Below are 23,803 nucleotides of genomic sequence, written 5' to 3'. Positions count from 1 at the left end.
CTAATTGCTAAAGTATTTTTGACTATCAGTGGAAACCTTCATTTGATAGGAGAATACTAACGGAGCCACACCAGAACCCAAGTCTACTTATCCTTAGACCAGAGATTGCCTCCCTCTCAAAGTCACTTATTTATGCTGAGCTATTTTATGAAAATAACTTTGCTGTCAAGGTAGATGCATATATTCAGTAACATTCAAATTTACATTAAATGGACACTTTAAAATAACATTGAATTTCAAACATTTTCCCTATATTTATGTGTTCTCAATTATGTAATAGTGTGATACTAAGGTTGGAGGTCAAAACATCCTTAAAGAGCCCCTAAGTGGTTTCTGTTCTTTATTCCTCCATGCTGGTCTTAATGCTAGTCTTGTCAATGGAAGTCTTCCAAGAGGATGAAAAAAAGCAATTTTTAGCCCTGGCTGGCGTAGCTCAGTGGATTGAGCACAGGCTGGGAACCAAAGCGTCCCAGGTTCGATTCCCAGCCAGGGTACATTCCTGGGTTGCAGGCCATAACCCCCAGCAGCCACACATTGATGTTTCTCTCTCTCTCTCTCTCTCTCTATCTCCCTACTTTCCCTCTCTAAAAAATAAATAAATAAAATATTTAAAAAAAAAGCAATTTTTATTAAGACATGGTGCCTGATATAGTATATTTGTTCTAATTATCATCTAAAACATAATTCTAATTCAAGCACCATTAATCAGTGCATGTAGTAGGACATCAATCAGGAAATTTGCCTGAGCAGGAGACTGTAAAGGAAGCAGAGGATAAGGACCTGCAGGTGAGAGAATGTGGACACTTCGCTCCAAGGAAGACAGCCACTCTTTAAAGATAGCCAAGGCGGCAGAGTGTTAAAAGGACCGTGCCAGGCCTTCTTGAACCACGCTGTCTGAAGGCGCCACGCTGTCTCCCTTACGTGGTATCATTCTTGCTTTTCTTTAAAATGCTATTGATAACTGAAGTGGTACTATTAATTTTGCCTCCCCTACTATAAGTTTCAGAGAAGCAAGGATTTTGTTTACCTGTTCATTGTTTTATCCTCAGAGACTAGAACAATCCTTGTCACAAGACAGACAGTAAGTGCTGACCGGATGTGAGGTTAGACGCAGGGTGAACAGGGAGGCAAATGCATGGATGGCTGGATGGACGGGGGAGGGAGAGATAGAAAGGGTACGTGAGCCGAGCCTAAGAAGTAACCAATCTATTCTGACAAAAACAATTTTTCTAGAAGATAGAATTCAAGCAGATTTTTGAAAATGGGAGTTACATGCAAACAATAAGTAAAATTGGAATATAGAAACATAAAATTAATAGTCTTGCAGGCAAGCTGAGGTTAAACTCAATGAGGTAATTTGCTGAGGAGACCTCTCTATTGTCATCTTATTTTCATTTTTTCATGAAAGTTTTTTCCATCTGAATATATTTCTTTGTTCGCTTTTTTGCCAAGAAGTAATATCTGAAAAATTACAGATGTGTTGTTAAAAAGTAAAGAATTTAATATTGTGTTTAATAAAAAATATTCTAAGTTAGATGAAAACTTTTTCTCTCCCTTTGTAATATGCTTCCTAGCTTCTATAATTTTTTCATCATGGTCTCTCTCTCTTTTTAAAATCTTCTTTATGAAAGCCACATAATGAAAATTATCCATCAAATCCTTGGTCCCCTAATGCAATGTTCCATAAAAGTTATGGTTTATAATTTCTTTTTGTGATGTCAAAGTCTAATCAACTGTAGCATAAAATGAATAGTCAGCCCTTCCTGGGGGCAATGGACTCGTGGAAACTCAGTGTAATAGATTTGACATTATAAGCTCACAAGGCGTTTATCACTGAGGAAGCACAAACTCATCACACTAACATAGCGACCACCCTTTGCTAAGCTTTTAATGCTTGCAAATGCTTCTGTCTTGGGCCAATACACAAACACAAAACACACACATACTCAAAAGAAAAAGAGGCTAAACTGATCAAAACTTTCTGATTTTGTAACTTGCAGAATAGCCTCTTCCACTTTTAGAATGAAAACCTCTAATTTTTTGAAACAACAGCCTCCCTGCAGCTCCTCATGGGTCCCTCATGTTGCTCTACTCTGCCTCGAAACCATGCGGCTGTCCGTGAGCGTGGCAAGAGTCACACCTGAATGCACCAGCCACCGCCTGCTCTGGCCCCGGGAACCTCAGTCCACTTCCAGTGAGGCTTGACCCTACATCTCTCAAATGAAAACTGAGCCAACCTTCATCTTCATTTTGGAACCGAATAACATCCCCATATTGACTCATTTCTCAAGTGAACGAGATGAAAATTGGACTTTTTCTTGTTCACATATTAACATTTTTCATGTCTATTTTTCCATTCTCAACTTTAACAGTATATTTTTATGTGTGGTGAATATAAGAAAAAAATCCCTCAATCTTAAAAGAAATACAGCCTCTGGATCCTTTTCTGATTGCAGGGTTCCCAGCGGTGTTTGTTGCAGCCTGGGCCGTGGCACGTGCAACTCTGGCTGATGCAAGGTGAGTGAAAAGAAGAGGCAAAGCCTCAGATTTTCTCGAGATGCAGATTTGCTGTTTGGAATTCACACTCGATGGCATCACCCTTTAGGGATGTCATGTGGGAAATTACCTTGATGTAATGGTAGCCTCGGATACATTACCAGCAAGCTATCCATCCCAGAGGTCTTGGGATGGAAAGACTCGCAGACTCGATTAGGATGCTCAGATTCCATGGCTTGTGAAATCAGTTTGATACAAGGGGAAATTGTTGGGTAAGTTAACACACTTAGGATATGGGGCAAGTAGGTGGAAGGACCTGAGTCCTGGGATGGGCAATACTCACATCCCATCTCCTGCTCCATCTGCCACACCAGCTTTCACCACTGATGGTGTGATTACGGGCACCAAAGATGAGATCGCAGCCAGGGGACCCACAGCCAGAAGGTGCCCTGAGCCAATGACACACACTTGCTGTCTCAGAGAGATGCAAGTGCGGGTACGCTGGACCACAGCCGCTTCCCAGGTAGCCAGCTGCACAGCTTTGGGCTTTATTTGAGATACTTGGGCAAAGGACATGTGGGCATACATTTCATCAATCAGTGGCTGAATTAAGATGTCACGAATATTAGGCATTTACTGTGTATCCAAGATATCTTGTGTCTCATATATTTGATATATCATGAATATTTAGTGCCCAGTTGCCACATAGATGTAATACCTGTGTTTAACATACATGTGCCCAACTTGTTACTTATTTATGTTTAGTGAAAACGATGGGTTTCATTCATCCCATTTGTTTTCTTGTCGTCTATAGTATAATTACATATTTTTAAACAATAAAGCAAATGCATGTTAGAAGTAGAATCCATGCTAGTGAATCACTCCCCCACTCCCCATTTGTCTATGTTTCTCTTCAGGGGACACGTGATTAATGGATACTGAAACATTCACTTTTTTATATTATTTCTATTTTTAGTAATGATGAGTCAAAGAAAGAAAAGGAGAAAGTAGAAAAGCATTCAGGTGCCTGCTGTGTGCTCTCGTAGTCGAACGGATTGCTGTGGAGTGGTCGGTGTCTCCCCAGACTTTATGTGTGGAAGCCTGAAGCCCCAGTGGGACTGTATTGGGAGACAGGGTCCATAGGAGGCGATTCGGGTTGAATGCGGTCAGACGGGTGGGGCTCTGACACGATAGGATTAGTGTCCTTATAAGAAGAGACACCACAGAGCTTCCTGTCTCTCCATGTGCACACAGAGTGGAGGTCTCCTGGGCACACAGCAAGGTGACAGGAAGAGAAGCCTCACTGGGACCGGACCAGGCTGGCACCCGGGTCCTGGACTTCAGCCTTCAGTCTGGGAGGAAATGAATGTCTGTCGTTTACACCTCCCAGTTTGTAATGTATTGTAACGGCAGCCTGAGCAGAGCGGCGCACTTATGGTAGATGAAAAAGTGATTTAAACAGAGACAGCTTTAACTCCACCTAACTGCAGTTGGGTGGATCATTCTTTTATGTTAACAGAATCCAATTTAATATCCACAAGTTGTGTACATTTCAGGACAGTCTATTTCTGGTAGCTCCTTCAACTTTTCTTTAATTTGAGCCTACATGTTTATTTTGGGTTACCAGGTATTTTCTTCAGAAATAATTTGCCTGCTAAGCATTTGACAAAAAGGCCACACTATGTGAGCGTGTGGACTGTATAAAGAATCTGTCTCCGTTTCTGCAAATCTGAACTCTATAGATGATCATGTTCAGGTGCAGCCTAACGCTACTTGCTCCCATACTCCCCATTCATCAGTTTCCCTCGGTCCTTTGTTATCTTTACATTTTACTTGCATTTATCTCTTAATGCTATCTGGATTATTTAGCAGTTGAGGGCTAATCTTATCTACCTTATCATTGCATTATAGAATTGTACACCTGAAACCTTTGTAATTTTATTAACCAATGTCACCCCAACACATTCAATAAAAAAGAAAAAATGTATAATTTCTTCAAAGTTCTACATCAAAGTTTTAAATGGAAGTAGTTTTAATAAACTCTATGCTAGTTATTCTAGTGAAAGACCAGCTTGGGTGAGGCCGAGTCAAACTTACTTTGAATTCAATTCAGTTCAACAAATATTTATACCTATATGCTACGTATTAGTCTAGGCACTTACAATGCAACGGAAAACAAGAACCAGATGATCCCTGCCCATGTAGAACTTAAATTCTGGTTGGGTGGGAGGGAAGTAAAAGATAAATATAACAATTAGGTAAGTTACATAGTGTTTTTCATCAAGTACTGGTAAAAACTTTTAAAAATGGAAGGTAACATTATGGATCTCTACAAATACACATGATCACCTGTCTAAGGTTTTTTTTTTAACTCAGTAATAAATGACTGAAACAGTAAGATATTATAACTGCTTCAAAGGAGAAATAAAATAAATAAATTTACAAATAAATGCAAAAACTAGTGAAAATTCACAGGTCACTGATCAGTTATACTCCACCTAACATGGCTAATTTTTTTCCTATGGACAAAAATCATTTGTGTTCAGTTTTCTATTGCATTTCTATCAATAAGAATCACTTGCATTACTATAAGTTTTCTTTTCCTTCTTTCTTTTTCTTTCTTTGATGTTGAGAGTACATTTGTTAAAGCTGGGGGCAGTGAAACAAGGAAGGCCTAGCATAGAAGCAGCGGCAGGAGAGAGCCCCGGCAGCGCTGCTGTGGCTCTGTAGAAGTGTTATGGGAGAGAAGTGAGCCAGGCCGGGCTGCGGTAAGTTCCCTGGAGAGTCAGAGAGAAGGGGGCCTTGGAGACTTGTTCACGGGGTTGGCCCGGGATGAGCTGCTGCTGCCGATTGCTCCCCTGGTTGCAGGTCTTGTGGGGACTGTTAGAATTTAGAAGACAGAAAGTTCACCCCAAAACGAGATTTGAGAGGGTGTGTCCCAAAGATGGAGAGCCTGTTGTGTAAGTTTACCACATTCCTTTAGATAAGAATGATTTCCATTATTGTCGGTGTTCTATAAGTTATGAAGCTATAACATAGAATTGCTGTAACTGCTGAAAGTCAGAGGACTTCATCATTGCAATGATAATAAAACTAAAGTGTCAATTGTGCATTATTTAGAAGACTAATTTTTTTGTGGCTCTGGAAATGTGGTTTTGACTCTTATTACTTGGGAGTAACCAATATTAATAATACTTTCTAGCTAATAGTATGGAAACCAGAGCTCATTACACAATTCCCCCCGGTTTGGGTGTTTTACAAGATTCTCTCTCTCTCTCTCTCTCTCTCTCTCTCTCTCACTCTCTCTCTCTCTCTCGGTCTATTTGTTTCTTAAAAGCTTGGGAGTTTTTGGTAAACTTAAAATATTGCTTAATTCTCATTGCTTGCTTGCTTTGTGAATTTATTTATGAAAGTACTTTTTCATGTCTCAGATGCTGGGAACTTAGTGCTGGAGACATCAAGTGGATTTATCAAGCCCCAATCTTAGCGGCTATTGGGGTAAGTCCAAAAGCCTGTTTTTTTCTTTTTTAAAGAGTGCATGATTAAGTTGCTGCTAAAAGCTGGAGAAGGTTTGTCGCTTTGTTCTAGGAAAGTGTAGGAAACGCTCACGTTACAGCAGTAGCTGTTGGGATCGTCTCGGTTGGGGTTCAGACCCTTATTCATGGCTGACATTGAGAAATTTATTTGCTGAGGTTTCTAACTCGCAAAGTGAAGCAGTGAAGTGATTATAGACAGTCTAAAAGATTTGCCATGGGTGAGGAAGAAGTACAAATGATGGCACACTCAGTAAATTTAGAAGGGAAATGAGGGAGAAAAGGCCATTTTCATCTTCTTGAACTAAAATGATGACAGCTCCAAAGCAAGAATTCTTCAGTATTTTTCCAATATTACACAGTCCATTTAATCTTTGAAATCAGAGAAGAGATTCAAGAGCACCTTTCTGTTCACTGAGAGTTACCTTTTTGTTGCATTATTACGACTTAGGGGAATCACAATTTCCTTCGAAGCGAGGAGCCCATCAGTAAGGGAGGGGCGATCCCGGGACCCCCATCTCAGCCCTCTGTCGGTGGCGTTCCTTCTGCCGAGCTGTTCTTGGCCTGAAGCCAGGACGGATGCTCACGGTAACAACACTGCACAGTGCTCGCCGATGCTGGGGCTCTTTTAAGTGCTGTGTTATATTAATTTTTCTGATTGTCCCCATCACTCTAAATGGGGAAACTGCCCAAGGTGACACAGCCAGTAAGAGGTGGAGCTGGGGTTCTAACTTCAGGGCCAGTGCATTGAACTCCCTGTACTTTTACACTAAGATTGAACATCCCTGGTACTCTAGGGAAGACCCTGTCACTGCCGCCTGCCCCATCCCCCCCTGCTGCTGGCCTCAGCTGCATTGTTTTCCTCCAGTTTCTTGAACTTCTCTACTTCTGTCCCTTTCACTGTACCCTGTACCCCTGTAAGGCTGGGATGTGCTTCCTTCTACTCCTAACTTTATTTCTTATTTTATTTTATTTTATTTCTTGTATATCTTTATTGTATTTTCCCATTACCATTTAGTTCCCTTACACCCCCCTCCTTCCAGCAGTCGCCACCCTGTTGTCCATGTTCGTGAGCCCTCTTTCCTGTTGCTCAGTCCCTCCCAGCTTTAAATGCCGCTTCCCTGGGGCTTCCTGGGTGCCCCAGTCCAATTGAAGTCACCTCTTATCACCTGCACGGCACAAGGAGATTTTTTTCTTCTCAGGATCGTTACAGTGTATATAATGCTTCTGACTGTTTGTTGAATGCTGTCTTGCCCGCTAAATTGCAAGGCTAAGTGAACAAAACCCATATTTTTTTTCTAAACTGTATTCCCAGCACCTAGCAAGTTTCCTGACAAATAGTGGTCCTTCAGTAAATACTTGTTGAAAAACTAAAACATGCCTAAGATTAGATATCCTGGGGAATGTAGGGAGGAAGAGAGGAAATAAGAGCACACAGCAAGTATAATTTCCGAACCCTGAGTCCATTTCATGCAACCTTGTCATTTTCCTCGAGAGGGAAACCGAAGCCCATGCAGGTCAAGGCCACACAGCGCGTGTGTTAGAACAGGGACGATGAGCACTGGTTTTGACCATGTTCATTTCACCTGCATTCTAAAGCATGTCAGGATTGATTTTTTCCCAGTAAGTTCAATAAAAATAAATAGATAAATAAAAAAGATTGTGTCTTAAATTTATGGAAAAGGATCTTTCCATCTTTATGACAATATTTATGTGTTTTTATGTGTTAACTCTAGGATAAATGGTTTGTTTTTTAGTCTTACATTAGATGTAACATGGTTTTATGTAAATATAACAGGTAGGCTCCATATATGCTGCCAAAAAATTATTTGTCAAGAATTTTAAATGTGTGTAGGACCCCTTGCTTAATTCAGGCTTTGGAAATCATCATAGTATAGATTCTATTAATTTGGTTTTTGTATATTTGGGAGTAAAATCTAGTAAAGTGTGATCAGAATTTCTAAGCAATATGTGAAGCAAAATACTTTTAGGAGAATAAAGGTGTTTGCAGAGGATGAGTACTTATAGGTTCTTATTGAAATAAGTCATAACAAACTAATTGAATTTTAAGGATAATCATACTTGTACCTCACTCAGTACAAATTTGAAAGGAACCACTTGATTTTGGAATCCTAGAATATAAACTTGTAGCACTGTTGTTTTGTGTGTTTCACGTACATGTTAAAATTATGTTAAAGAGGACTAGAGTCATTAGAAAACATTAATTTTTTTCTGAAAAGAAGTCTCTTCAAATATAACTTAATTGTTCACCAGCAGCATCTTGATGTTGATTTGAGGGTTATTGCGCAATTCTTCTATGTAACATAAAAATGTGAGAGGGATGTTTCCTAAGGGCCAACAGAGCATGCAGCATCGTTGGGGCCCCGGGCCCTCCAGAGCATCACTAGAAGGAACAGGGTGCTCTCCCCGAAGAGCGGGGGAAGTGGCAGGCAGGGCAGCATGGTCTGGAAGCGGTAATGGTGAAGTCGACAAATGTAATAAATTCTGACCAAGCACTGACCCCTGAGATGTGAGGACCTGCATTTACAATGGTGTCAACGAAGAGACATTGTAGCAACTGAATAGAAATAAAACCACAGGCAGAAGACTGCAGCTTGGGAAACTGAGCAGACTTGTTCGTGAGTACTTAGGAGATGGCCTCAAAGATGCCAGTCATATGGGGTGGAGACAGGTTTGGCTCCAGCTGAAATCTGTGATCTTGAATTTGTCAGGGAAGGAGAAGAAAAAGAGGAACTCTCTTGTGGTATTTGTCTTGATCAGTTGTTTCCTTTATCCTGTGTTATTGGCTCCACCCACCCATCATCCATTGCTAGGTGATCAAATGGTCTTTCTAGTCCCTGCTCAATTTTATCCTTACTAAAAAGTTTTTTAAATTAATTAATTTATTTATTGAGTCTAGGGGAAGAGGGATGGGGAGAGAAAGAGAGAGAAGGAGACAGAGAGAGATGCATTTCTTGTTCCACCCATCCAAGCGTCTCCTGGCTGATTCCCTGCCTGTGCCTCAAGTGGGGGCTGAACCTGTGACTCTGGCATACAGGGCCCACACTCCAGCCCACCGAGCTACACGGCCGGGGCAAAAGTCTTTTCTTTTGTCCCTTAACAGAGTTAATCTTTTACTTTCTATCCATCATTTGATGAATAGATATGTTTGGTGCTTTTTTTGCTTCAGGACTGTCTCAGAATCTTTTTTGTATTAACCCTCAAGCAACTTTGAGATAGTTCTTTGCATTAGTCTCCATTTTAGTCCCAGAGAAGTTATATAACCCATTTAGGGTTACACATTTAGAAAGTGCTGAAGCAGGGGTCAAACCCAGGCAGAAAAACTCTGGTTCTTGAACCCACAGTTTTTACTGTTAGTGATGATAGGATTGAAGCTAGGCTGTTTCCCAAGGTGGGTCACATGCTTGTTGCAAGAGAGGATTTACTGGGTGGTGCATGCAAGGTCGTTAAGTACCACTGAGTCACATATGGAGAACATTGGTCCTTTCCAACCCTTCTGAACACAATCAGGAGAAATTCTCATTTTGGTATATTACTTATTTTTAGATATTTATCATGACTCAGCACCATTGTGCACCCACGTTAAGAATGAACCTCAGTGTTCAACATGTACTGAGTGGTGTGTGTCATGGGCTTGCTCACAGTTGGAATAATGGTCTAGTTTGAATGACTGACCAAGTGGTGGCTCCGGAGGAGACGGCAAGCTTCTTAGGGTGCACTAATGGAGATCTCCAGTTTTCAGTGTTTTTTCTTATAAATGGTTTCCTTTCAGAACCTCTGAGGGAATTCCAGAAGAAGGATTAAGGTGGCACTTTTAATGAAAAGCCTTTAAGAAAAATTTTAAGTGATTTGTTTTAAAATACATCCAGTGCATTTTGTAAAATACGAAAAGAAGGAAACAAACAAGACCTCAGCTTCTCTGCGGCCGCTGGGTCCGTGATTCACTTCCTCCACTTATCATTAAAGGAGGCTCAACCACGAGAGACAAGGGGTCAGGGTGACAGGGACCACTGGTAAGAGGGGAAAGTAAAATGGACAAAATTTCATCTAGTCTTTGACGAAATTGCAAATACCAAATTGATTTCTTTCTCAGAGGAAGATTGCCACTCTAGAATCCTTTTCCTCTTTTAAATCAGCCACATTTAGAACTTCAAATGAAGTTAAAGCTTTAACATTATGCATAGATGCTGACCCCAGCTACAGGTTGACTTGCAGCTCCCAGTCGCTATGGAAAGCGGTGCAGTTGGTGGGCGGGGCCTGCTGGGTGCTCAGTGGGAGGACGGCAAACAAGGTGGGGGGGAGGGCCTCAGGGCTGGTGCAGATGATCGGCTGGAATGGGGAGTGGGGCACACGGATCTCCCAAGAACCAAAATTCTCCAAATTCCAGCGATGATTGAAGACTGCAAGACAGGGCATCCCCACGAACACAGCACTGGCTGGGCCCTGACCTGTGCCCTGTGGCTGTTGCTCTGGGCCCACTCTTGGCAATCCGCCCTATCCCACCTAACTCTAAGGGCTGCAGGCATCTTCCCGAATGAAAGGCTCAAGGGGGCAGGCTTCTAGTTCCTGTGCCCCCCGGACCTGGAGACCCTGTTCTTTTTCTTCATTTGGAATCTCTTCACTGATCCTTGAGTTCTCACACATAAAAGGGCTTATCCTACCAATACCTTCCCTTCATTTTTAAAGCCAGAACTTGGTTGCCTCTGGTGGTGCCTACACTTATATTTCAAATTCAATTTAATTGCCTATGGTAGCACAGTTGTGGGAAAGTGCTTTTTTTATACAGCATCTTATTTGCCTTAATGAACTTACATACTTCACCTAATATTCTTCATACGTTATGAAAGAGCGTACCCCAAACAACTCTTATTTCTCTCCTTAAAATAGAGGCAGAAGCTGGGACTTCATTTCAAAAAGGCCACTTGGTTACATTTATATGATCACTTATCCTGCCAGTTTGCTGTAGGACTTGGTCTGCACTCTGGTTTGGAAACTCCCTGTGGATTCTGGCAGATTATCCCCTGATGGTTCTGGTTTCCAGGGCTGTTGAAACTTTTTCTTCTCGTGTCTTCAAGGGGGCCAATCAAAAGTCGTTAGCTCTCCAATAGGTTATCTCAAAGTCCCTCACTGATGCTTATGGAATGGGTCATTTTCAGTCTTTGAATATGAAGAAGTTCAATTTATGTAAATTTGATGAACATCTTGAAGACAAACTTAATGATACTTTGTAATCTTACCTTCTCTTTCAGCTGAATTTTATTCTGTTTCTGAATACGGTTAGAGTTCTGGCCACCAAAATTTGGGAGACCAATGCGGTTGGGCATGACACAAGAAAGCAATACAGGTAATTCCAGGACAGGCGTCCATCAGAAGAAATGGTCAGTTATTATTTAGTGTCAAGAACAGATATTGATTGATTTGAAATGTTTCTAAGATATAAATTTATGAATGGGTATTTTTGTTTGGTTCAATTTGTGATTTATCAGAAAAGATATATATGTGTTTATTAGGAAAATATGTTTTAATCTTTTAATCCTCATCTGAGGATATTTTAAAAATTTCTTTTAGGGAGAGAGGAAGGGAGAGAAAGAGAGAGAGGGGGAGGGGGGAGAGGAGGAGAGGGAGAAACAGTGAGAGAGAGAAACATTAATTGGTTATCATCTTGTGTGTGCCGTGACTGGGAATTGAACCCACCACCATTTGGTTTCCAGCACTATGCTCCAACCAACTGAGCTACACTGGCCAGGGCAGAAAATATAAATAATCCCAAACATTTCCAATATGCTTAAGTTTGTAGTGTATGTTTGTGTATGTGTGTGTGTGTGTGTGTGTGTGTGTGTATATATATATATATATTTATACATGTACATATATGTATGTAACAAATACATATGTATTTGTTGTTAGCAGATTGGGATTTTCCTATACACTATGGGATGCTGTCTCAGGTGCAGAAAGGAAGAAATCACAGTCAGCATTTTGATTCCATCTCACAAATGCTCTATAGGTTCTTTGTTGAACAACTCCCCTTTGGCATTTAGGCAGCATCTCCGTTGGGCTGAAAAGACTACAGCTGTAGACTGGAGTCTGGACGAGGACACATGGGATGGACAAACCAGCAGCGGCGAGCTCATTATTTCCAGTGTACTGCAAGTGAGAGTGTTATAATATGAATTGTGCATGAGAGTTTTCAGTGAGGGACCTTTGCTACTCTAATATAGCTTGTCTCATGTCACATCCCATTGGGGAAGACAAAGGCCAAAGGATGACAGAACCATGGAAAATATAAGGAGTCTTTCATTCTTCAGAAAGTGAAAAAGTGCAATGGTGTTGGAAGGCTGCTTGTTTCTATAGTTCTCAATAAAAGCAACTTGTTTCTGTAGTTCTGAATGATATGAACTCATATTTTCAGTAAAAAGTTACCCAAGAGATTTGAGAAACTCTGGAGAGAGCAAAGGGTAGAGAATCTTAAAAATAGAGTAGATAGTATTTTGAGTTTATTCATGGGGATTATTTCACAGAATAATTGAAGAGAATAATTTACCAAGGATTAAAATAATATACTATTAAGAATTCATAACTGGATTTTAGTCTTGGCTGGTGTGGCGCAGTGGTTGAGTGCTGGCCTGCGAACCAACTAGTCACTGGTTCGATTCCCAGTCAGGGCACAGGCCTGTGTTTTGGGCCAGATCCTCAGTGGGAAACGTGCGAGAGGCAACCACACATTGATGTTTCTCTCCCTCCATCTCTTCCCCTCTCTCTAAAAATAAATAAATAAAATCTTTAAAAAAATAGAATTCATAATTAATTTTAAATAATCTGGTGCCCAGAAGTTTCTTAAGTTTGAAGTGATTAATTAGAATGTGGTCTAGACTAATACTTGTCAGGGAAAGTGTTTTTCAGCCAAAATACATTTTGTTCCTAGAAGAAACATATTTAGTATTTTCAACAAAGTGGAGCTACAGATAAAAATGTAGTGGGAAATGACTTTCTTTTTGGAGAGAAAAATGTGGGCACCGACTTGGCCGGGATTTGGGAATTCATTTCAGTGTGCAGTCTCTGAGGCCGGAAAGGATCCAGTTCAAATAGCTTCTGACTTTTAAGCGAAGAGACTTAGGAAAATGGAACCCGCGTTCTGTTCCAGTGATATTCCTCATAGGAGGCTTAACAGAGTATTTAAATTTACACCCACTCATTTCTGCACCTTTAAACTTATACTGTATTTTTTGGGCTATAAGACGCACCCCCCAAATTTGGGAGGAAAAGGGGGTGGTGTGTCTTATAGTCCAAATGTAGCTTTACATTTACATTGGTGAAATATTGTGCCATTTATGTTACTAATTATTTTACCACATTTTTTGCTTCAAAAAAAATTTTTTTCCTGTTTTTCTCCTCTAAAACCTAGGTGTGTCTTGTGGTCTGAAAAAGATGGTATTTTATTTGGTTATTATCTTTGTCAAATATTCAAATATTTTTGTTAAAATGAAAAAAATATATTTCCAAATTGCGACACCTAAAACCATTTTTAAACCCATTTCCTTGCACATTACTGTCTAAAGGACTAAAAACAGATTCTCTCCAGGTGAGCTTGCACATATATAAAGAGACTTCTGAAAAGTGTATGATATTACTTCATGCATATAATGGCTTATAATTGAAATGAATTAATTAAGTTGCTTTAAGTTGAGGTAACTGTAGAATTACACGCAGTTATAATAATACAGAGAGAGAGAGTTACAGAGAGTTATAAGAATACAGAGAGTTATAATAATACAGAGAAATGCCTGCCACCCAGTTCCCCCTGCCATCCTGCGTAACCGCAGTTTACAATCACTCATTTTAAAACAAGGTTGATGTGAATCCATTAATCGATCAGATTTAACACCAGAACTAATGCATTTCTCCTCTTTTAAATGACAACTCAATTCCTTTGCAAATTAAGCAAAAATTGCCAGGACTAGAAGAACATGAAAGAGATGAAAAATACAAGATTCGGTGGAAAGAACATTTGAATGTTTTGGCTAATTTGACTTCTCATTTAATATTAGACAAAGGTCATATTTAATATTTATATTTTTGGAATAAATTCAACGAGTATTTGCTATGCAGTTTGATAGCGAAGAGGACAGATTTTAAAGTGGAACCTACTAACTGTGTAACTTTGGATGAATACTTTGCCTCTGTCTGCACCTGGACATGGGGTCATAAAAGTTCTCCCACATGGTTGTTGCCAGAAGAGAGGGAGATCGAGATCGAGGTAGAGAGCTGGAGAGAGATAGATGCATGTGTAGAAAAGAAGGAAAGATTAATTCAAGGCCAAGAGGGATTGAAAAAGAAAAAATAATATTGTTTTGAAAGCTAAGTTAACTCTTAAAAAACTAGTAGAGATTTTTCAGAACTTCCTACCTGGGGAGAGATCACCCAGGAAGAGATACCGCAAGAGGGGGTGTCTGTTTTCTACATAGGACACTGAGTCCAACGAAGCATGTGACTTTTTTTGTATTCCTCTCATGTCTTTGTCCTATGGGCCACCACTGTGCAGGCCAGAAGGCCACTTCCAGGTTTCACCCCTGAGTCATCTCACGAGGCAGCTGTGCCTTTTCAGGGAGCTGGGCTGCAAAGATGTACAGTGTGCGCCAGTGAGCAGATGGACCGTGAACCAAATCAGTGCCCAGGGCTGCTGAATGATTTGACGTGTGGGAAAGTCCATCTTTATAAGTGAACAGACAGATGACCTGTACAGACGTTGGCCTGGGATGCGCCACTACTTTAACTTGTTCACTCTCTTTGAAGGATCAGTGTTAAAAGAGGATGTAACCATAACTCTTACACAAATATAAAGGGACACATTTCAAAAATTTTATTTAACTCCTTAATGAAGGAACTGGCAAGATATTACATATGTTTAAAAGAGAATAATGAATGCTGAAAAGAATTGGATGCAAATGGATGCTAATTAGCAAAACATGGCCATATCTATAGGGCTATAATTAGCAGCATTCCATTTGGACACAATTTGCATTTCTATGGACAGCAATTATTTGAACTGCCCTGAGAGGCAGATTTAGGCTACAGTATATGGCAAAGGTGGTATAAGACTTCATCCCAGCAGCCTGGAGAAAGATCTCTTGCTGGCTTTGAAGAAGTAATCTGACACGTGGTGAGAGCCTAGGGCTGGGACCTGAAAACAAGCCTGAGGGAAGTCTGTAGAACTGAGACCCCTAGCCAACAGCAGCCTTGCAACAGCAAGGAACTGAGCTCTGCCAACCAGCTGGATGAGCGTGGAAGAGAACCCTGAGGTCCAGGTGAGAATGCGGTCCTGGCCAACACCTTAATTCCAGCCTTGTGATACCTTGAGCAGAGGACCCAACTACATTGTGCCTGGCCTTCTGGCATAGAGAAACTGAGAGATAATAGATGGGTTTGGTTTCAGCTACTAAATTTGTTCCATAGCAATTGAAAATGAATTCAAGTACTGCCTGTTTTTTACAAGTTGACTTTTATCTCTAGAGAGTTGTATGAGAGTCTGGTCATAGACAAAGAGAGAGAACCCAGATGGCTGAGCTAGTAGGATAGCTACTAAATTTTAGTCTTTGACAAGTTTTTCTCACTCTGCATGGAACAAAACTGTTCCTAAACTTTGACTAAACTTTCGATCATTTCACGGTGTGTTTCTCTGCTTTGTTTTTTGTTTTAAACTAGTTTTTCACCCCCAGGCACACACAGCAGGAGCTAAGTTAGCTACATTTGACAATAGTTTCCAGGGGGAGTTACCCATTCGTGTTAAAGGAGGAACCACAATTTTCTTTTCAGTGTGATATTAGACAAGACTTCCAAGGTTCTGCAAATGCAGAACCTGCTGTCCCCCTCTATCTGATTAGACTACACTAAAGTGCCATGAAGGCATTCTTTGTGTCCTGCCCATGTATGCGGTGATTTACACTCGCTGGTCAGGATTCGGGAGGAGGACAAGCACACCCCAAGGAGCCTCTGAAAGGTGAAAGCATTAGTTAGGTCAGAGAAACCCATGGTCTTATCAGGACTGCTGCCCTGAATAAAATGGCTGTAAGGTAGAATTCTCAAATTAAGTGGGTTGTAGGTGACCTAAGGTACGAGGTGTGAGGACTGGGAGCAGCACAGGAGAAAGCCCTCAGGTTAGTGGGCAAACTGTGGGTGGGTGGTCAACCAGATGGCCCAGAGCCAAGAGGAGCCGATGGTCCAGGCACTAAACAGAGGTAATGGAAGCAGAAGAGAATGAGGGGAGCAATGTGCAATCCAAGTGTCTAAATTAGGCATTTCACTATGAATTATGGGACATTCCAGCTCCTGCAGGAGCTGAAAAGATAGTTATGATAGGATAAAGGATGTGTCTGGAAGATGATCCCAAGTAAAACCTTAGACTGTTGGAGTTCCAGAGGGCTTCTGGGCCCCAGCCCCTCCTGTTAGATACAAGAGAACTGAATCCTGATCACACGGGAGGTTAGTGTCAGGTCTGACACCTGAATCCAGTTTTCTCTAGTCTCAGTCCCGTGTGATAGTATTTACCCACACCTTTCATTTCTAAGAAGAAAAATAAGTAAGTAAGTAGATTAATAAGTAACTAAGTAAGAAACGAAGGAAGGAAGGAAGGAAGTAAATAAAGTATTTAGAGGGAAGACTAGTGAGAAAGGAAGGAAGTTACAGTGGTTTGAGATTACCAGGGCATAAATGGTGCACAGAGAAAAAGGAATATTTGAGAGATAAGAAAGAAGAAGCCAGATTTGACAGTTTCTGGGATAGACAGTGCAGAAGACAAAACAAACAAACAAATAAACATACAAGCCCAAACACGGAGTAACCAAATCAAGCACCAGAAAATGATGGATTGGCTGTACTGGCTGTCTATTACACAAATGAATTATTACAAATTTAGTGGCTTAAAATAACATACTTGCTCTTTCATAGCATCTGTGGGTGTGGAATCGGGCCCAGCTTAGCTGGGCCCTGTGCTTCAGGGTCTCTTATAAGCCTGCCATGGAGATGTCAGGGCTGCAGTCCTATGTTAAGGTCGGACTGGGAAAGAATTCACTTCCAAGTTCGTGTGGTTGTTGGCAGGATCCACTTGCTCGCTGGCTGTTGGCCAGGGGCCGCGTCTTCTTGCCACATGGACTTCTCAGCTGAGCAGCTCACAGCAGGGTCATTTGCTTCACTGAACCAAACACGGGAGAGAATCTGCTTGTAAGATTAAAATGACAGTCTCATGCAACATAATCACAGAAGTGATCTTAGCTATCCTCTACTCATTACAAGCAAGTCCCAGGTCTTGCCCACATTCAAGGTAAGAGAGTTAACAAGGGCATAAATACTAGCAGGTGGGAATCACTGGGGGCCATTTTAGAGTCAACCCATCGAATCAGAAAACCTAGCATCCCTCCAAATATGCAAGAAAATATATATAGAAAGGCAGTTAAAGTAAGTAAAGTAAAATTGATTCACTTTCAAACCCCCAAACTTTCAAATGAAATCTAGAACTATAGACAATTTGAGGTCGAACATTTGACATGGACTGTTTGGAGAAGGTGACCACCTGCAGCACGTAACAACATGTGAAATGACAAATGGAGATCCAAGTGTACGAAGAAACTGGGGAATAGTTGACTTTCAAATGAACAAAACAAGCCAAAATGGTGCCTACAGAAGTAAAGATAGTTAATTCAAATGGAGGTAATACTTACTTAAACCTCAAACATGGAAGTTCAAGAGGACTTGGGGCTGAAAAAAATAAGGCATTTGATGCCTTACAAAAATGGTATCCTTTAAGCAAGAAGAGCAGAAATGAGATTAGAGAGACTGAGGGGATAATAATCACGGGAAGTGAGAATAAACTACCTGATTTGGTGTAAAAGTGACAGGAAGAGGAGAGGGGGAAACTAGCAGAAGCCCCGGGATCCAGATGGATGGGAAAAGCTGGCCCCTGTTAGCTCTGCTAAGCTTGGTTTTGTTCCAGCAAGCTGTCTCTACGGAAAGGCGCTCTACATTGATTAATCAAAAGGCTTCACACTCTCTTGCAGGAAACTCGCCAAATCCACGCTGGTCCTGGTGCTGGTCTTCGGAGTGCATTACATCGTGTTCGTGTGCCTGCCCCACTCCTTCTCGGGGTTGGGGTGGGAGATCCGGATGCACTGTGAGCTCTTCTTCAATTCCTTTCAGGTAGGGCGCCGTCTAGTAAATCGGTTCTTGTGATTTGCTTTCTCTGTCCCAGCCCCTGGCAGCCTCTTCCTCTGCCCCTCTGGCTTTCTCACACCTGTCTCCTGAGGTCACGAGAGGGCGCTATTCTCCGGTGCGCCCGGTGTGCCTGTGCTTTTCCAACCTGCAGAGGTCAGGTTAGTCTGCGACCACAGTAGGAGCTGTTCCTCACAGAGGAGCCTGGGGGGCGAGAAAGTGTGTTTTAAACTGTGCACCACCTGCAGGATAGGGACCTCTGCATGGGTATGGAAAATGAATGAAAGGCAAGAGAGGGAGAAGGCAGGGATGAAGAAATAAAGGAGGTAAAAAGAGGAAGAGGGGGCTTCTACACATTTTGTCTTGTTTGAAAGTAACACTGTCATCCGTCACATGGATTACTGCAGGTGCGTCCTGACCTTCTTCCTGGGGAGGCGTTTGCTGCCACCTCCCTCCTTCCCTCTCGTCTCCCTACAATAGTCTGAAGAACCTAAAACACAAGTTTGATCGTGTCACCTATCTGACAGACGTATCCAGAGGCTTCCTCTTGCACTCAGAATAAAATCCAAATGCCATTTCCTGATGTGCACAGCCCTGTGTGGCAGGGTTCCTCAAGCTCATTCCTGCCTCAGGGTTCGTACACGCTTTCCCTTTGCCTGGAATGTTCTTCTCCTTAATATTCACAAGGCCTAACTTGTTCTTGTCACTCAAGCCAGCTTAAATGTCACCTCCTCAGAGAGGTCCTCTGTTGAGTTTCTTATCTGATTCATCTTCATTCTTCTCTGTCAACACCACTCGTTTTGCCTGCATAGCCCTTATCCTGTTCCATTTTTCTTGTGTGGCTATTTGTTTATATTTTATCCATTTGTATCTCCTTCTAGAATGTTAAAGCCTGAGAGAACAAGGACCATGCCTGTCTTGATTCAACTGTTTATCCCTGGCACACGAGCACTTCATATTGCATAAGCTCAATAAATATTTTTGAATGAATGAAAACAACACTTTGTCTTTTTACAATACAACCCTCCATGTCTGTAATTTCCAGCATTCACAGTGTATAAATATCTCTTACCAACCAGGAGATACTCAGTGAGCCTTGAGTGGCAACATAAATGAAATGAATAGAAGAGAAATCAGTTCTTCGTGTATTTTGGCATGTTTTATTCAGTTGCTTGCTTGGTTCAGCTGATACGAAGGAAAGCTCTCAGACAAATTTAATGTACACTTAAGGATTTGGAAACATTAGGAGAGAATAATATAAACTTTTCTGAAGGACTCATTTGACGTGAGATACTGTCGTGCTGCGAACTTCATGCACGGTCAGCACCTAATGGGCTCTTTCGTCCCCCAGGGTTTCTTCGTGTCCATCATCTACTGCTACTGCAACGGAGAGGTACGTAGGCTGAAGGGGCCCGGACAGCCCGCAGGTCTCCGTCACAATGTGACCGAAGCGCTTTAGGATCCCCGGGAGTTACACGACAACATGGCCAGGGAGAGAAGAGATGTTTTAATCATAAACTATTTTGAGAAAGCAAGAATTAATTTCAATAAGCTAAAGTCAATTCATTTATAAACCCTGATATAAAAAAAACTCGTTGAATGCAAATTGAGACTTGGAAGGACAGTGAACTTCATATTCCAGTTCATACTTAAATTTATTAATCAATGTCAAGTTCTAGAAAACACTTAAATATGTATTCTAGGGACAAATCCATTAGAACCCTTTGACATTTTTTTACACTACAAGATGGTGGTGGGACAATTCACCATCATCCAGGAGTTGGCTGAAGGGGAGTAACTGAACTGTTCTTTTAGGGGACATGAGCTTTCCAGGTTTCCTCTTTCCCATGGAACTTCCAGATAAGCTTCCTTCTGGAAAGTGGCCATAGCTGTGCAATTCACTCTCCAGCCAATGAACAGAAAGAAGAGCCCCACCCCATTAAGACTGCATTTGGGTGTCTGCTTCTCAGAGTCCGGTCCTCTCCCGTCTTCCTCCTTCATAGGCCTAGGCAGGGTGATAGAGTCACATCTCAGGCTGAGTTCCTTTCATGCCATTCCTCAGCCACAGCTGCCACTATTAGTCTCTTTCTCTTTCAACCCGAGTCCTCTTTTTCCTCTCCCACAAGTGAGATGTTGCTATGGGCTGTGTTTCAGCCTCTATTAAAATACTAATCTTGGACAATGCTCTTTACCCTCTCTGTAAGCCTCAGTTTGCTCATCACCAGTAATAACACCTACCTTGCAGATTTTTTTGAGACTGAGGTAGTATATATATATGAAAAGTCCCTGGCATACATCGGACCCTTAATTAATGACTATTACATTCATTGCAATCGGGGCAAACATTCGTCTAACAAAGCTGCAGGGTCTCCCTGATGGTTTCTGATGCTCAGTATGGTTCTCACTGTTTAGGTTCAGGCTGAGGTAAAGAAGCTGTGGAGCCGGTGGAATTTCTCCATCGACTGGAAGAGGACGCCCCCATGCGGCGGCCACAGATACGGCTCCGTGCTCACCACCATGACGCACAGCACCAGCAGCCAGTCGCAGATGGCCACCAGCACTCGAATGGTGCTCATCTCCAGCAAAGCGACCAAGGTGGCCAGCCGACAGCCTGAAAGCCATGTGACTTTACCTGGCTATGTCTGGAGTAACTCTGAGCAGGACTGCCTGCCACACTTGATCCAACAGGAGACCAAGGAAGGTAACGTGTGGCAGGGAGATGAAACTCTAATGGAGGTGTCTTCCAGACCATTGGAATGCACCCCAGGCCCTGAAGGAAGCAAAGGAGAAGTAGAGGATGTTCTCTGAATCAACATCTGTGGCTCAAAAGAGCTGGCCCATCTGATTGTGCAAGAGCTGATAGTCCAAGAGATTGGCTGTTATTCATCTGCTTGAGCCCCAGAGCTGAAAATTCAGGGATGAAGTGGTATTTTCCAAACGTTTCAGGCTCCACGAATTGGTTCCTATAAACACTAAAGATACAAAAGGAGAGGTGTCAGTGGTGGACTTTGTTACCTTATTTTGGCATCAGATTCTCCTTTAAATTTGATGTGTGGTACTTGCTTTGTGATTGTTTATTTTTCTGCTACTTTTGGGTAGAACACATTTTAATTGCTTGGCTTGAATTTTGCTTATGTATATACCACTCTAAGTATGATAGAGATCATTTGTATGTGTCAGTTTCCTTTTAGGAAATCAGTATTCTCTTTTCTTCTTTCCGACTTGAATATACTCCTATCCCCACACTCACTGTGTCTGGGTGTAAGAGCGATCAGGGTCTGAAAAGTTATGGTCAGAGACTGAGGATTAAGAACAAGTGCACACCGGCAAGTGAGTGAGCTGGACTTCGGTAAGATAATACACTGATGACAGCTAGACTTGTTTCTTTCCAGGAACAAGGAAAATTACTTTAAAAAGAATATTGCACATATTTCTCCTTCTGAATGTTCCCCCCTCTGTGATCAGCCATATCGCAGGTCTTCAGTGGTTTGTACACTTTGACCTGTTATAAGGTTTTTCTGTCAGTGAGCTTGTGTCTGCAACTACTCCTATCTGTAATCATTTATATTTAGTGTAAATCACTTGTATTGATCATAAATCACACTGCACCTATGCTTTTTTCTTCTTTGTTCTATTACTGTATTCCAAATGGCATGTGGGATAAATTAAAAGTTTGTTTTAAAAATGCATTTTGGGTCACTTTTTAAGATTTTTTCTCAGCATCTCAGCTTGTTTTGGGGAACCAAGCAAATGTCCCTTCTCTACAGGTGCAGGGATAAGCATGTAGCTCCAGTACTTTTTTGAACTTGACATTTCAGTATGTTGCAGTAGTAAAACATTTATTGAGTGCATGTCAGGTACCCAGCATCCTGCTAGGTGTTTACAGGCATTATTTAATCCTCACTACAAACTTGTGGAATAAGTCTTATCACTGTCACCCTTTTTACAAATGATATTGTGACTCAGAGAGGTGGAGTAACTTACCCAAAGTCACACAGCTAGTCATTGACAGAACATGGTTTCAGACACAGATCTACTGACTTCAAGTCCATGTTCTTAACCGTTATGCTATGCTGTCACCAATATAATGTCACCCATTAACCACTTCAAAAAATTCAGCTGAATTCCTTGTGTACTGAGAGTGCTTCTGGAGCTGTTACTGTTCTGTGTTTTAGTCACTGAACCTCATGAGGTTTTCTCTCTAGTGGGGGCAGACGGATACACACAGGAAATGAAAACATCACAGAACAGTGCATTTTCAGATGAAATGACACTGGTCCAGGCAATCTATTTCATTTTACTGAGCGATTTAACCAACATGCAGATAGTGTCGTGGTAAGTAAGGCACTCTGATGTCTACACACCCTCTTGACAAACATCACATTCTCTTTCCCTGCTCTTCCTCCGCTGTGCCGCAGTGCAGGCCTTTTCCTTCCCCTCCGGTTTATGAAGGTGCCGTTGTGCATATTTAATTAGTCTGATTCGTCTCTGCATGGTCACACCCCCTTGCTGCCTCCCTGTTGGGAGAGAGCCATGGCTGGCTGAGCGCAGCTCCATTGCTAGCTTTGTGCAAGGCTTTGTAAAGTCAGTTAACGTCCCTTCTAGTTCACATTCTCTAAAATGAAATAATATCTGTCTACCTCAGAGAGATGACCTGATGATAAGAGACATCACACATTGAAAGGACTTTGTAACATAAAAATTTCACACAAATACTTGGTTTGGGTTGTTGTTACATTATTTTTTTCAGTTCAACCCCTTTTGTCCCATCATACTATAAAAGGCCTCATTGGTAATTGCAATATAATAATTGTTAGTTTATCTATCTGTCTATCTGTCTATCTATCTATCTATCGAATAATATGGGAAATATTAAGGGTTTTTACCCTCTAAGCCAACCTGAATTCTAAGGCTAGACTACTACTTCTTTATATTACGAGTACGAATAGTGCCTTCAGAGTTGCCAATGTTTTCCTTAAAGTTTGGTCATTCATTAATTCACGAACATTTACTTTGAGCCTGTTATGTGACAGACACTACACTACGTGCTGGGGCCACAACCAAAAATAAGACATACTCCGTTCCCTGAAGAAACAAGGAACCCCTCAGTTTCTAAGACTCTTGACTCATCTGTGTCCACACATTTTTTTCTTCTAGGTTTTGATGATGTTTCCATTCAATTAGTCAGCTAAGACAATAAGTTATACTAGTCTATATATTTTATCAAGTGAAATATCAGGCAGTTAATCAAGGACTGGCTGATCTAGATGCCAACGTGCAAACTACTGGCTGATAAGCTAAGGTTGGTCCATTACTGTGTTTTATTGCTGTGTCACTGGGCGACAACCACCAGCTGCTGCAGCTCCGTGGTGGCCGGGGGCTGGCCTCTTCAGATGGGGCACAGGGGTGCTAATATGCCCAGGGCTTTCCTAGCCATGTCTGATTATTTCTACCACCTTCTGGGCTCCATTCCCTGATCTAGACAATGCATGGACATAGAACTTTAACCCAGTTTTCTAAAATATTCTTGGGGGAAGGGTATGACATTCTAT

General features: G+C 41.5%; 1 protein-coding gene across 1 annotated transcript in view; it reads left to right on the top strand.

Annotated features, from left to right (window-relative positions):
• PTH2R (parathyroid hormone 2 receptor) overlaps positions 1-21,059 on the top strand; it is a 56,172-nt gene extending 35,113 nt beyond the window's left edge. Inside the window, exons 8-13 of the mRNA XM_045855062.1 lie at positions 2,457-2,517; positions 5,928-5,994; positions 11,300-11,394; positions 18,101-18,239; positions 19,603-19,644; positions 20,664-21,059. Of these exons, the coding sequence (XP_045711018.1) occupies positions 2,457-2,517; positions 5,928-5,994; positions 11,300-11,394; positions 18,101-18,239; positions 19,603-19,644; positions 20,664-21,059 (800 nt within the window). The remainder of the gene's footprint in view (positions 1-2,456; positions 2,518-5,927; positions 5,995-11,299; positions 11,395-18,100; positions 18,240-19,602; positions 19,645-20,663) is intronic.
• The last annotated feature ends 2,744 nt before the right edge of the window (positions 21,060-23,803 follow it).

Source organism: Phyllostomus hastatus, unplaced genomic scaffold, assembly GCF_019186645.2.
Source record: "Phyllostomus hastatus isolate PE091 unplaced genomic scaffold, TTU_PhHast_1.1 phas_contig_137, whole genome shotgun sequence".
In the NCBI taxonomy this organism is placed as follows: domain Eukaryota; kingdom Metazoa; phylum Chordata; class Mammalia; order Chiroptera; family Phyllostomidae; genus Phyllostomus; species Phyllostomus hastatus.
Note: the sequence above shows the minus strand (reverse complement) of the source record. Positions and strands in the feature narration are given on the sequence as shown.